General features: G+C 34.8%; 1 protein-coding gene across 2 annotated transcripts; it reads right to left on the bottom strand.

The window, feature by feature from the left end:
• Positions 1-1,493: 1,493 nt before the first annotated feature.
• Positions 1,494-13,077, bottom strand: LOC120084913 (FRIGIDA-like protein 3). Of its 2 annotated transcripts, none has more exons than XM_039040724.1 (4): positions 12,893-13,077; positions 4,762-5,822; positions 3,306-3,478; positions 1,494-2,158 (listed from the first exon to the last, which is right to left on the bottom strand). In XM_039040724.1, exons 2-4 carry the CDS (start codon positions 5,810-5,812, stop codon positions 1,733-1,735), a joined length of 1,650 nt encoding a protein of 549 aa, XP_038896652.1. In that variant the 5' UTR covers positions 5,813-5,822; positions 12,893-13,077; the 3' UTR covers positions 1,494-1,732. The 2 variants fall into 2 exon arrangements, with proteins under 2 accessions (XP_038896652.1, XP_038896651.1); XM_039040723.1 differs by lacking the exon at positions 12,893-13,077 and adding an exon at positions 9,895-10,819.
• Between the last annotated feature and the right edge of the window lie 958 nt (positions 13,078-14,035).

Consider the following 14,035-nt stretch of genomic DNA (forward strand, 5'->3'; position numbering starts at 1 on the left):
TAAATTACACCTAAAAAAAACATTCTCCCAAATAATTAGTTCCACCTTTAAGTCCGACATTCTCGCATGCCATTCATTAATTAGTTCAAAATTCAACAATCATAGCAAAGTCCAGAAGCCATTAATGGAAAAACATACAAGTTTCGATTTACAAGACATCATAAAAAAGGAAATTGCCAAAAATAGGGCAATACTTGAGGTTAAAAAAAGTTTTAGGTCGGTTTTTTATTTAATAGATTTATCGGATTTTAAGAATGTGAAATAGTTATTTTATCCTTTGTGAAGGAAAAAAAAACCCACCTTCTCACTCTCAAACGTGCACATTGCCGCCTCCCCTCTCCACACGCATGCTTCTGTCGCTCTATCTCTAGCTACCATTTGTCTATCTCTAGTTTTGTACAGAGAAAATTTTAATCTAACTCAACTCAACAATGAATGGAAGTAGGAGACAAAAAAATCTATAAGAATAAAGAGAAATCACAAAAATTTATCACAGAAGAAAATGAGATTGGGAAAGTCGAAGTATACTAAAAATTTTGGAGTATGACAAGAAAGCTTGAGAGAAGAAAACTAAAAAAAAAGGTCTTTATATGATGGTATCAATAAGGTCCTTTGCTGTCTTAGCCGTATCTTGGAAGATTCTAACATTTCTTTCATTCCAAATCTTCCACATTACAATACAAATGATGCTTAACCAAAGACGTTCTTTGTCAGTTTTGAATGGAGTCCAACTGATTAGTAGGTGAAGCCAATTTTACAAATCATTTAGAGGAACTACAGACCAGTTAAAAGTAGAAAAGACTTCCATCCATATCCCTCTAGAGAAGGGACAATCAAAGAAGAAAGTTACAATTTTGTGTAACGGATATTTCATGTCCATTTGACCCTAGGTCTATTTTGAAAACTCATCCCAAAACTTTTTAGTCACCTCAAATTTGTCCTATTTTAGCAATTTTTCAAATTAAAATTTGTAAATGCACTAGCTACATCTAGATATAGTATGCAAAAAAAAAAAAAAAAAAAAAAAAAAAAAAAAAAAATGTGTGCGCGAGTTTAGAAGTAATTCCAAGAAAATCCATTATAAATTGTAGTTCATATTCTTCAGTAAAATTTATTTCAAATAAGCCACTTGAAACTTTAAAGACGGTAAAATCTTTAAAACATGATGGTATGACTAGAACTTTTCTAGAAGGTACAATTTAGTCCCTAATCCCAAGTCAGGGTGAGAAACCAAAAGATATTCTTAAAAAAATAAAAATAAATAAATAAATTTAATTGAATTAAAAATAAAAAGATAAGAATTGCCCTCTTAACATATCCTAAGCAATAACTCAAAAAGATCCCATATTTACTCAATCATACATGTTTACTCGTGAGCTCATTTGCCAAATCAGTATTTAGACTACTAAAGAAAATGAAAAAGTACTCGTTATACTAACAGAAAACAAAAAATCCTAACAAAAAAGATGAAGAAAGTTATGCAGACAAACATATTACACATCAAAGTTTTGTGCATATATATTAGAGAGTTGAAATATCATCCAGTACAACAAGAAATTAATAAGGCAGTTTGGTCTCTTTTTTTTCTTTTTCTCTTTTTTGGTTTTTGGGTAAGTTTCTGAGTTTTACTACTAAACTTCATTGATACACTGCCAACATCCATTGAGGGTTAATACTCTAAACAGTTAACGAAGGATCACAGTCACCTCTTACAATCATTGATCTGTCTGATTCAGTGAAGATATGCAGCAGCTTGATACTGGTAAGCATTTCCAAAGTAGTTTCCATGAGCTGCAGGAGACATGTTGTACATGGCCGAACCCAAGAGGGATGGGCAATGGTTGTCGTTAGGGGTCGGGTACATGTATGGTCGGTCATACATGTACTGTGGGTATCTATCTGTCACTCTACCATAGAAGTTCTTGTCAGCAACATTGTTGTTATTGACAACGGGGGCATAACCCACACTGTTTGCACGAGGTCGCTTTGGTTGAGGTTTTGTAGCCTCGGTCACCCGTTTCTTGTCAGCCTTAGCTTTTTCGAGTTGGATGACCCGTTTTTGAAGAGGGTCCACAGGGTATTGCTCTTCAAGCTTGTGCTCTTCAATGCATTTGATTACGGCCTTAAGGGCGGTCAGCTCTCTGTCACTAACATCATTCTGAAATTGTACCAAAACAATGAAGGAAAAGAAGAAACATCATATAACAGAGAGAGAAATGATAATAGAAGTTTCACTGGGAGGGAGGCAAAACAATAGCGCACAACTCAGATTTAAAGGATCTAACACCTGTGCATTCTTTTGATTCCAATAAAAGGAAAATCCATCTAGGAGAAATTTCAAGTCAACTGTAGCTGACCAAAATGTTCAGAGTAAAAATGATATTGTGGGATTACTATTGGTACCAAAAGAAATATTGGAATTTTGCAGGCTCGGAATTTTTCTTGGTTGTTTTTACGTTGGGTTTTGTTCTGAAGTCGGTGGTTGGAGGCTTTCAATCTAGTGCCTTAGGTTTGGTTGTTTTTGTGTATGTGAGAGAGTTTCGTAGGATTCTTGACTGTTTTGTTTGGTTGACTATTTTTATTTTTTTCCCAACACCCTGCGAATTTGTATGATTTAAAATTTTAGTTCTTTTCATCTATCAAGCTTGTTTTTTTGTGTTGGGTTTTGAAAAAAATATTCGAAGAGTAGTTATCCCACATCAGAACTGTTCGAGGATGTGATGAGCTCAAAGTACTACAAAGGAGTTTATGGCTTTGGTTTCAAATTGACCCAGTTAAAAACACTTTAAGTTTGGTGTGCTACCTCTAGTTAAATTCATTTTATATATTCTCTAGTTTGAGAGGGAGAAAAGGGTGAATCGTACCAAAGCTTTGAAACAATGCTCTTGTAATTAGGATCAGGGAGAGAAATTGTGTGATTGTAACAATTTTTCACATAGTGGATTTCTTTCTGGTGAATCGTGAAACTATTTTGACCAAATATTAACAATGAATGTGAACTTCTACCCCTATGTTTCTTGACTTTTTTGTGTCAGTGATAAGGTAATTGAATGATTGTGAACTTCTGCCCCTATGTTTCTTGACTTTTTGGTGTGTCAGTGATAAGGTAATTCTCTAAAACCTACTACACGGTTAGAAGCCAGGCCACTGGCTATAGTGGTGGTCTTAATCCTAAAAAAGAATAGGATAATTACAATTATTTTATCATGCTCCAGTTCAAGTAACCAATACGAGATTCTAACATTATTCTTTGATTCAGATGAAGTAATCAAATAAAACTCGGTTAATATGGAAAAATCACATGCCTGTGGAGTGTGGGATGCATTTCCAGGTTTGACTGGTGAAGACACTTTCTTTGCCTCCTTTAGATAGGACTTAAGCAACGGTACTGGAGAGAACTGCTCTGTAAGTTCAAATGCAAAAGCCAAATTCACTGCATCAATTTGCCTTCCACTGTTAACCAATACATCGATGACACCTGCAGAAAGACGAACGAAGGAACCATTAACAAGAGAATGAAAAGAACAGAGTTGAGGTGAATTCCATCCAACACCCTAAACTGGATATACTTATCCAAACTTTATCCAACATTCTGTGGTCAAGAATACTATATCAGAAAGAGTCAATATCTAATTCTAGACAAGAATAATTATAACAGTCTTGCAACCATGGTAACTTTTTCAACGTGTTGGCATTTTTCACAATCTCTCATGCCCTATATTGCTGGTGTTTACAATGCTTACGGTTTTATAACTTCAAAAGAAAACAATTCAGGGTGGAGGGAAATTTTGGTTGAATGAGTTGTTTACGCCCTTCCTTTAATCAAATCTGCTGAATAATAGTATTAAAATTGAATAAAGAAAAAAATGAACTCGATTAACAATATTAATTTCTATAAATATCCACCTCATCATTTTTCATTAGGCTCTACTTGCACGCACCTCGACTATTCAAGTGGGATTACGCTTGACCCTATTAAATTAGGTTGCCAAGAATCTACTATCTTCTTAGCTCTCTAGTGGGGAAAATTATGTCCACCTTTTCGTAATTATATCCTTTCTTTGCTCATTGCTCGTCAAAAAAGTTTTTTGTAATTACATATCAATATGATCTTATTTCTTTTGTAACAGTGTCACCGTATCAGTGAAATATTTATGTCGCATCTCCATTCATTGATTGAAAATATTTTATTCACTAAAACAAAATTTAAAACCAGGGGTAAAAATAAATAAATAAATAAAATTAACACCTGCTTTGGTTCAAGCTTGTCCTAATTTTACTTCCTAAACCTTCAAATATTTCGTTTTCGCCCATCAAACCTAATGTTTCTTCCATTTTGGTCGCATGTACACTTATTTTAATTCTCATTATTTTCTTTTTTCTAAGATTGACCCTCCCAATTAATTATTCAATATAGATCCAAATAAATGTTGAGATCCAACACACGACCAACCCTATCCGTGGATCCATATATTTTTCTATGTGGAAACTCATGAGAAAAATTAATAAAGCAGGTGCCTAGGTTAGGTTTCAATTAAACAATTTTAATACAAAAAACTAATGGAAAAATGAATTTTTATGCAAATATGAGAGACTAAAATAAAATGTTAGAAAACTTGGGACTAAAAAGGAAGAAATTGTCAAAAACGATTAAAGCCCTATGAAAACAGAGACTTGAGATTGGCCAGAACACCCAATCTTACATTGAAGAAAAGCGCTCTGAATAAGTCGAGACATGGTCCATAAGAATGAAAGACTGACCTGGCATTTTATCTGATAAGCCTAGAGATCGACATAAATCAGCTGCTTGACGGCGACGGGAGACCATTGGCACAAGCCTGGATAACTCTATGTTGTTAAAATCAGATGCAATCCCAAAAGTATCCAGAAGCTGCAAAAAGGCATGAGCCTCCAATGAGTTGCCATTACTAGCATCCACATCAAGAGCATCCAACTTTGGTTTCCATTCTCCCGCGATTTTCTTTGCTTGCACCTTGACTTCAGTTGACATCACTTCAGAAACAGATTTAACATTCATAGTTTTCAGCAAAATGCTTAAACACTCCATCAACATGATGCAGGTCCGACGTGAACCCAGTAGATCTGAGTTCTTCTTTCCATCCAAATTTGCAACTTCTCCACTGTAGAAGTCTTCCAAGGAGTCTAATACCATGCAGGCGGGGTTTGCTGCAGCTTTTAGTGCAAATGGAATCTCCTCCCTTATTGCAGCAAGGTTCTTCCGATTGTCTGATATAAATTTGTGCAGTCCAGCAGAGTCCATCTCTTCACATAATTGTACTAACTGAGGATAAGACTTGACCCCAAAGTGTCCATCATCATCGGGAGTATCTTTCAAATCTTCTGAGTTATTTTCACTAGTCAAAGAATCAGGTGGTTTATCTACCACATTTGGTTCTGCACTTTCATAGTCATCAGGGCAAGAAGGCATTTCTGATGCTACCTTCCTATGCTTCTCTCGTGCATTAGCAACAGCAAATGCCGCAGCATCTCTTTTCTTTTGAAGACTCTCTAGCGATGCTTGCTCTTTAGCCAAAATAGCAGCTTCCCGCTTCTCTAACATTTGACGTGCCTCTGTTGTTTTGGTTTCATATTCCTTTTCCTGGTCTTCTAACTCATCAAAACGCCTCTTCAAGGATTTCTCTAGCCCATGGAAATGTTCTTCAAGTTCTTTCCATTTCAAGTTAAGTGTTAATGCTTTGTGACTTTCAAGCTCAGCAAATGCTTTCTGAAGCTGTTGTATCTTAGAGGTTGTAGAGTCAATCAGCGTTTCAACTGAATGTGTGACATCCATGGCAAAGGAGCTGAAGGTGATGGGAAGAGAGAGAGATGTTAAACCGTCAATTTGGACTTACTAATCTAATTAGGCATCTATCACTAAAAAATAAAAATAATGATATATAAGTAAGCTCACACTTAATACATTAACAATGAAGCACACTTGACCAAAACAACTTTAAGGTAGCAAATCTGGACATCCATTGAGATAATCAGTTCAAATTTAAACCCTCATAGAAAAGTACCACATAACTATGAAAGCGAAACAAAAGTCACAAATGCATAGGTCAACAGACTTATAAATTTAAGCTGCTTGAAGTAAGTCTCTCCAAGAAGAAAAAGCAGGCAAGCAGGTTGAGTCAAAACAAAAAACAAAATTAAGCTTACATTTTGGTTTTCCAAGCATTAAATATAAATATTAAGAATGGTTGGAAACTGCATTTTCATTGGGAGAAATGGAAGCATTTTGAGGGAGTTTCTATTTTTTTTGGCACATCAATTACCTTAGAACTCAACAAAGGCCGTAATCAGCAATCATATGTTAACCCTACACTAGACAGTTTAGATGCTAAGAAGTAACTAATATTGACAGTGCAATAACTCGTTTCCAACCCAAAAAAAAAAAAAAAAAAAAAGGTGTAATACCTAGCAGATAGTATAAATAGTCAAATGCTTTTACTGCTTATGCCAAATATATAAATCAAGTCCATGAAGCTAATATTACTACAGCTTCCCTTCTCGCTCTCTCCTCAGTACGTCCATCCACTTTTATCTATTTGTCTGTCTCCTATGGAACAGTTCTAGCCAAGTTCTCTTCACTGCCTTTGGAACTATCCTACCCCCCCTCTCCCACTGGGAAGAAGGAAAAGTAGCATAAAGAGTTGCAAGTAGCTTTTAATAACCTTCTAAAGATGGTAAATTTAAGATTCTTGAAAAAATATCAAATATCCTTGGCTTAATCTGTTGACTTTGGGCAAGTCCCATAGATTCATGATATTTCCTTGATCTTTGTCCCTCCAGATAATCTAAAAACAAATTAGGACATCTAATCAACTATGGTATCATTATTAGAAAAACGCTCAAAGGGAAGCTTCACAAAGAAAATTTAACTATCAAAAAATGGTTCGGAAAAAAGCACATCTTGGTTCTGCTGGTTCAAAGGAGTTGAGTAGGAAAGATTTGAAAAGAACAACATAAAAATTTCCTAGGAAACAAAAGATTTGGGAAAATATCAAAATCCCCCAATCATACGTCTTCTATGTCATTTGCCCAAGCAATTCAAGAACCAATAAGAGAAAGAGGGTCCTTCTATAAAGATAAACGCAAGTGGGTTTCTGACCTGTTTCTGACAGGACGGTGAGGGAATGTATAATTTGGTTGTGGTTACCAGAACGTGCTCCCCCAGTGACTGGTCTAAGATTTATGTCTATCCTTGGAGAAACCTTTGGCCAATTTTACACACATCCACCCTTTACTCCTTACAACACTCTCCAAAATGATTTGTCCAAATGAACCGTGCATTCTTACTTCTTAGTGTACTGTAAAGAAGGGATGTCGTTGGATAAAGATTTATACTTAGTTTAAAAGATGAATGATGAATTACATGTATGAATTACAAATCTAGGATTTGTACCAAGATTTGGATTTTGGATTCAGCACCCAATGCATCCTTTGTAACCTAAAAATGCCACGTCCCGTCATGTCTTGAGCTGCTTTCCCTAATGAACTGTTGGAATGTTTAATCTTTATAATTCTATAAATATTAGCTCTCAATATTTAGACTTTATTATCTTTATTTTTTCCTTATGATGTAGAAGTCTTTCTGCTATATAAGAAAATTTAGGTTCTACATATTTGAATATCACATAATATTATTGTTCTCTCCAATTTACTATGGTTACAGAGTTGGAAAGTCCTAGTCTCCCTGAAAGTTAACAAGTCCACTTCCTTTTCTATTTTCTCCTCCTAGAAATTTAAATCCTTAGAAGAATTAGAAGAATCGTTTTCCATTGGAACTGATTTTATGTTTCAAATAGAAAGGAGAAGCCGTGGAGATTGTGATTAGTAAGAAATTAGCTCTCACCCAACCATGTCTCCAACCCCAAACCAAGGGTCAGAAATTAAGTGTTTTTGCCATTGTGTCGGTGCTCAATATTCAGGTGAAAGGTGAAGAAGCATTTTTAGATCTCAGTTAAATTCATGATTTGGTTCAATTCAAGGCCCACTTTGGTTCAAGGTCTAGTTCAATTTGACTTAGTTCATTGTCAATTCGGTTCGGTTGGGTTCAAATGTCACCTTTTGTTCAGTATTATTCGTTTCTCTAACATGAAGAAATGTTTGATGACAATTACAGTGACTCAAATTTCTCTAGTATGAAGCAAACTTATCAACTCTTCAATCGTCACCGACCAATTTACCTTCTAACAATTCTTGTGCTAACTTAACTATGTATGCAATAAGTTTGGAGCTTTTGCTTGCGTAGTCATTCCTACTCTCCTTCGTATTGCAATGAAAAATTAGTATTGCAGATGGCAAGCTTTTCTTCCATTGCAAGGAAAGAACCATTAAGTAGACCAAGACTATTTCACTATAATATGTCCTCCACGTTCCAAAATTAGCCTGTAGTCTTCTATTTGTCATCAAACTTTTGAGAGATTCTAACTGACTCGTTACTTTCTTTGAATTCCTATATACGTTTCACAGTCAAGACTTTGAGAGAGCAACCCAGGGTTAGGCATAAACATAAAAAAGTCTCAAACATGTACTTGTTGTATCTATTTAAAAACAACACCCCATTCACATTCAAATCTATTCATATAGTCTACTTCCCTAAAATTTGATTGGAGCTATCTCCAATCAACCATTATTAATCCCTACTTCAATATGTAGATAGTCATTCCACACCAAGGATCACATCCAAGCTATTAAATAGCAGCAATAAGAAGTTCTCCACCGTTTTTTACCTTTTACTTTGACAAAAAGATATAACTACCACTTTACACATTCTCATTCCCTTATCTCATTATGATGAAGTACTTCTCGGAAACTTAATTGTACTGGTGCTCCTTGAGTAACTCATCTAAGATGAAGGAATAAATTGTGTCATTATCATTCACCAAAATCACCGACCCACAACCAAGTTCATGACAACTTAATACATCTTTACTTACATTAGTAAGTCTACAGACATCTTCGTTGGCTCTTGCATGCCCATCAACTGATCTATACATTAATTTCCTTCTTAAATCTCAAATTTATTTTGCAACTCTTTCCTCTTACACCAAATGCTTTGGCACAAGCTTTTCATCATATTTGAAACAACCTTTTTTTTATGAAAAAACAAGAGAATGTTATTCAAGAGGCAAGAGCCCAGCCAAAACAACCTAAGGGACAAAGGGGTAATGCATCTCCTCTCCTAAATGAAGCATTACAAAAAGACCATTCAATCTAACTTGATGGTGTCTATCAAGTAGTCACAAAACAACCTATATTGGGCACTCAAAGTAAAGGCCATAAACTGTACAAGGTCGCAAAAAGAAAGAAGAGAGCTTGAATTATCTGAAAACATTCTACAATGCATCTCTTTCCAAAGAAGCCAAGAAATATTCCCAGCAAGATTCATCCAAAGCACTCTAGCTTTGTTTTTCAACCACCACCCTGAGATGATTTCAGCCAACTAGGAAACCATACCAGTTTTTTTTTTTTTTTTTCATTGAAACAACTTTCATTGAGGGAAAAAAATGAATGAATACAAGGTATACAAAGAAACCAAGCTCACAAAAAGGAAGCCCCACTACATGAAGGGGCTCTAACTTTGTAAAATGTTGTTTATAGAATAGTTACAAAAGATCTTGGAAATTAAAGCACAAAGAGAAACATGAGACCTCACAAGGGACCAAACATAAATAAGATCCCTCTCCATACCTCTAAAAACTCTATTATTTCTCTCACCCCAAAGATCCCACTTCTTTTGTATATCCTTTAGATTATTTCATTAATCAATGAAATTGCCTCTTGTCAAATAAAAAATAATAATTAAAAAAAAAAAAAAAAAAAACCTCGATCCCATAACAAAGCACACACCCAGCAAGCCATTACCTTGCCATATAACTTGAACGGTGTTGTCTTTGCCGATAAAATTCTACAAACGTTAGGGAATAAACATTTGAGAGATTGATTATCAAGCCAACTGTCAATCAAAAGAGCACATCCATGCCATTTGTGAATTAAGTTAATCATTTCATGGATGTTCCTACCCATCCCTTTAGTTGAAGCTTTACTTGAATCATTCCTTGTGGTTCATGCTTTGCCCGTCAAGTTGGCAGTGCCCGCACAAACCCCTCAATCCACTCAATTCACTAGTGCCATGAAAGTGCTTTTCTATCTAGACAAAAGGTCATAGCTTCCAACTTCTCACCCTTGGGTAATCATTTCACGAGCTCCACTCAATATAACCATAAGGAACAACAATTGTTGGTAATAAAAAACAATGGGTAATACTTACAACACAAAAAAATGATTGTAGTATGCATCAAGAGGGAAGCTTCAAAATGCACTAAGTCTTACATCTCTAACAAACGACTATTCTGAACCCACAAAAGTTTTCCGTTTCTTTCCGACTCAATAAACCATGGAATAAAGAGGGGTAAAGAAATCATCTTGCCACAACACATCTTCTACCCAAAAAAATGAAGGATCCAAAATGACTGCTACAAACGTTTTTAAAAAGAGACACCTCAAGATGAAATAAAATTAAGGTAAGAAACCCCCACGGCCACGGAAAAATAACAAAAAAAAAAACACTTTCCAATTTCAGATCAATTAAACTATAACTTAAAAAAAATAAGAAGGAGGAGGAGGAGGAGGTAAGATTAAAAAAAAAACTCTATCAAAACACTGTTCTTTATGCTCCATTTTGAACCATAGAAATTCCAGAAGTTATGTCACGGCCAATCCCACAGTTTGGAAGCAAAAGGAAAAAGCTAGAAAAGATGATTAGGATCCTCTCCATCAGATTTACAGATGAAATGTGCATGGTCAAGGAAAAAAAAAATTATCTTCTTCATGATTTCCAACTTACACAATTAAAAGAGAGAGGCAAAAAGAAGCCAAAGAAGGAAAAAGGAGATAATCCCAATCAAATGAATAAAGACTTAAAAGTTCATATAATATTTTAGATTTAAATACCATTTTGGCCATTGTAATTTTAACTTTGGTTTATTTTGGCCTTTGTATTTACAAAATGTTAATTCCCTACATATTTAGCTTTTTTCTAATTTGGTCTATGTACTTTCAAACACTCATTTTGGTCCCTAAATTTTTAAACAGTGTGACAGTTTAGGTCCCTTCATTTCTTTGTCAACTATGTTTTCAATCACAATATCAACACAAACATTACACTCAATACATTTTTTCCAATGTAGTCATAACTTTGTATTAAAGAGTTTTGTTTGGGAATAGACTTTTTTTGGCACTAAAAAAAATTAAACAGAAACCAAAATGGTTACTTTTTAGATATATAGGGACCAAAACAGTTTTTTTTTTTTTTTTTTTTTGGGGGGGGGGGGGGCGGCGGTGGAAGGTAAGCTAAAAACAGAAGGATCAACACTCAAAATATAGGGAACAAAATAAGATTTAAATCGATATTTTAAACGACAAACAACAATGAAAGATTAATGAAGGAGGAAAATCTAAGTCGTCAATCATATCTAACAAGAAGCAGTCAACGAAAATCAAAATCAAAAGAAGGGGGATCTCCCCCAATCAAGTAACCAAAGAAACCAAACTAAAAAAAAAATTGAGACTATTATTGCATTTTATATAATGTTGTTAATTATCTCAAGGGTAATTATTAAAGTTTGCTCCCGCCGAACTTGTCTTGTTCAGTTATTTTTTGGTTGGTCTTTGAACTTTTCTGGACAGTATTACAAATTTCTTTATAAGCTTCAAATTTTTGTTGGAATTCCAAACTTATCTATTGAATTGTTTCTTATAGCCTAGTTACACCCATCAGTTTCAGAAAAGTATTGTAGTCTGAGCCTACAGCAAAATAGTCCAAAGTTGTGATAACTTTTTAAAAACAATAAAAATTAGTCCAATATCCATTTCAACAATCTACAAAGTGGTAGCAGGGACAAATGGAAAAGGAAACACTTTGGATAGTATTCAATAATTAAGAAGAGAAACACATGTTACAGGGGAAAAGGCCAAGTCACTTGAAATAATAGTTCACAACCTGTATTTGTCAAACAAAAATCAGAAAAATTCAACAGAAGCAACTCCTTCGTTACCTCTAAATGGGCTGATTACCCTTTAATGTTGAATATTTTCCACTTCATAGTTAACAAGACTACGCAGATAAAAGCTATCGGTTTGGCTTCCCAGATTAATCATTTCTTCTACTGGTTGATTCATTGATAAGAGACTTTTTCGTTCATTTATTTCATTCTATCTCCTCGGTTTTAATCAATGGAAGTTCTACTCGTTAATTGACGCTTATCAGAACATGGTTATGGTAATCACAGCACATAACAACCTCTGCAGCTACATAAGAGAACTGATACTAAACTTCATGCAGAAACAACCTCCTGCATGGAATGCTTCTCAGCATCTAATAAATCAAGATCGCTCATTGAATAAAACAGACCCAAACTAAACATCCTTTCAGATCCTACATAAAAAAAGGAATGAAATATCCAACACCCAGAAGAGATTCAAACCAGCCCTGTTTTCACGAAAATGGGATACGACATTTCGAATAATTAACTCAAGAAGAACCACCAGAGTCCAAACTAACCTTCTAAATCACTACCTTTTAACAATGACTAAAACCCCATTTCCACCCTAAACTAAACCGAATTCGACAAAACAAAGCAAAACGGTCCTAAAACAGCAAGAAACAGAAAACCCATCATCAAAAACACAGTAGTAGCTCAAATTAGGAAAAGGGTACTCCATAATTGAATCCTCAAGAAATAATACACCCCCACAAAAAGCTTCTAGCACAGTATACAGCAGAAAGAATAAAAACCCACAAACAATTAGAAAAGAAATGGATCTGTCTGGGTGAGTAAGAAAAAGGAGAGAAATGGATTACCTGATTGATGGAATGAGAAACAGAATATGGAATTACTCCGAAAGCTGCAAATAAATGCTTGACCTAACGCAGTAAATACAAACATCCAAACCAGAGAAGAGAGGGAGAAAGAGAGAAAAAGAGAGGAGAGGGAAGAGAAGGAGAAAAATAAGAGGAAAGAGGAAAGTAGATTAGGGACAATGAAAAGTATTTATTGCAGGCAGTGAGGTACAGCATCAGTCGCTCTCTCTCTTGCCTTTTTTCGGGCACTCCCATTTTTTTATATTTCCAATCCCTCCATTTCCAACTTTCAAGTTAACCTTTCGCTTCTTCACTCCTCTGTTTTCCTTTTCTGGTAAAAAGAATCTATTGTTTCGCCCAATTTTGACTCCACCCTGTAATAAATAATTGGGAAAATTACATTTTGTTGGCCTCTTAAGTGTTTTTTTCTCTAATTTGTAGGGTTGGCAACGGGGTAGAGACTCTCTCATCCCCATCTTCGTGGAGTATTTCTCCTCTCCCACCTTGCAATTAAAAGCGAAACGGGGATGGAAATTTCCCGTCGAGAAACAGGTCCCACGAAACCATCTCTATTTTATTATATATATATAAATTTTCTATAAACATATAAATATTTGTAGTTTAAGGTCTGTTTGTAATTAATATAATATATATATATATATTAAAAAAAATTAATTGGGGATGGGGCCGCTACCTCATCCCCGAGGATTCGATTAGAATCCCTAGTCAAATTCGGGACGGGCGCCCGCAGGGACTTGATCCCGTGAAGATTTTTGCCAACCTTATTAATTTTCGTGTAGTCTTTATATTTTAAAATGTTTAGTCTCGTTCCGTAAAGTTTGGATTCCATTTAGTAAGGATTTGATTTTTTAAGTTTTTGTTTTTGAAAATGAAACCTATAGACACTATTTACCCTTCCAAATTTATTCTTTTGTTATCTAGTTTTTATCAATTGTTTAAAAAATCAAATCAAAATTTAAAAACTAAAAAAATAACTTTTAAATACTTGTTTTTGTTTTTAAAATTTTACTAAGAATTCAATTATTGGACTTAATAAAGATGCAAGTCATTCTATGAAATGCGGGAGAGGTGAATAGACTTAATTTTCAAAACCAAAAACCAAATTGTTACCTAACAAGGCTT

Source organism: Benincasa hispida, chromosome 9 (assembly GCF_009727055.1).
Source record: "Benincasa hispida cultivar B227 chromosome 9, ASM972705v1, whole genome shotgun sequence".
Taxonomy (NCBI): Eukaryota; Viridiplantae; Streptophyta; class Magnoliopsida; order Cucurbitales; family Cucurbitaceae; genus Benincasa; species Benincasa hispida.

Coding starts and splice junctions, on each gene's coding strand:
- LOC120084913 (XM_039040723.1), bottom strand. Junction 3,479..4,761: donor CTTATCAGATAAAATGCCAG/GTCAGTCTTTCA, acceptor GTCTTTCTGCAG/GTGTCATCGATGTATTGGTT. Junction 2,159..3,305: donor ATGCATCCCACACTCCACAG/GCATGTGATTTT, acceptor GTACAATTTCAG/AATGATGTTAGTGACAGAGA.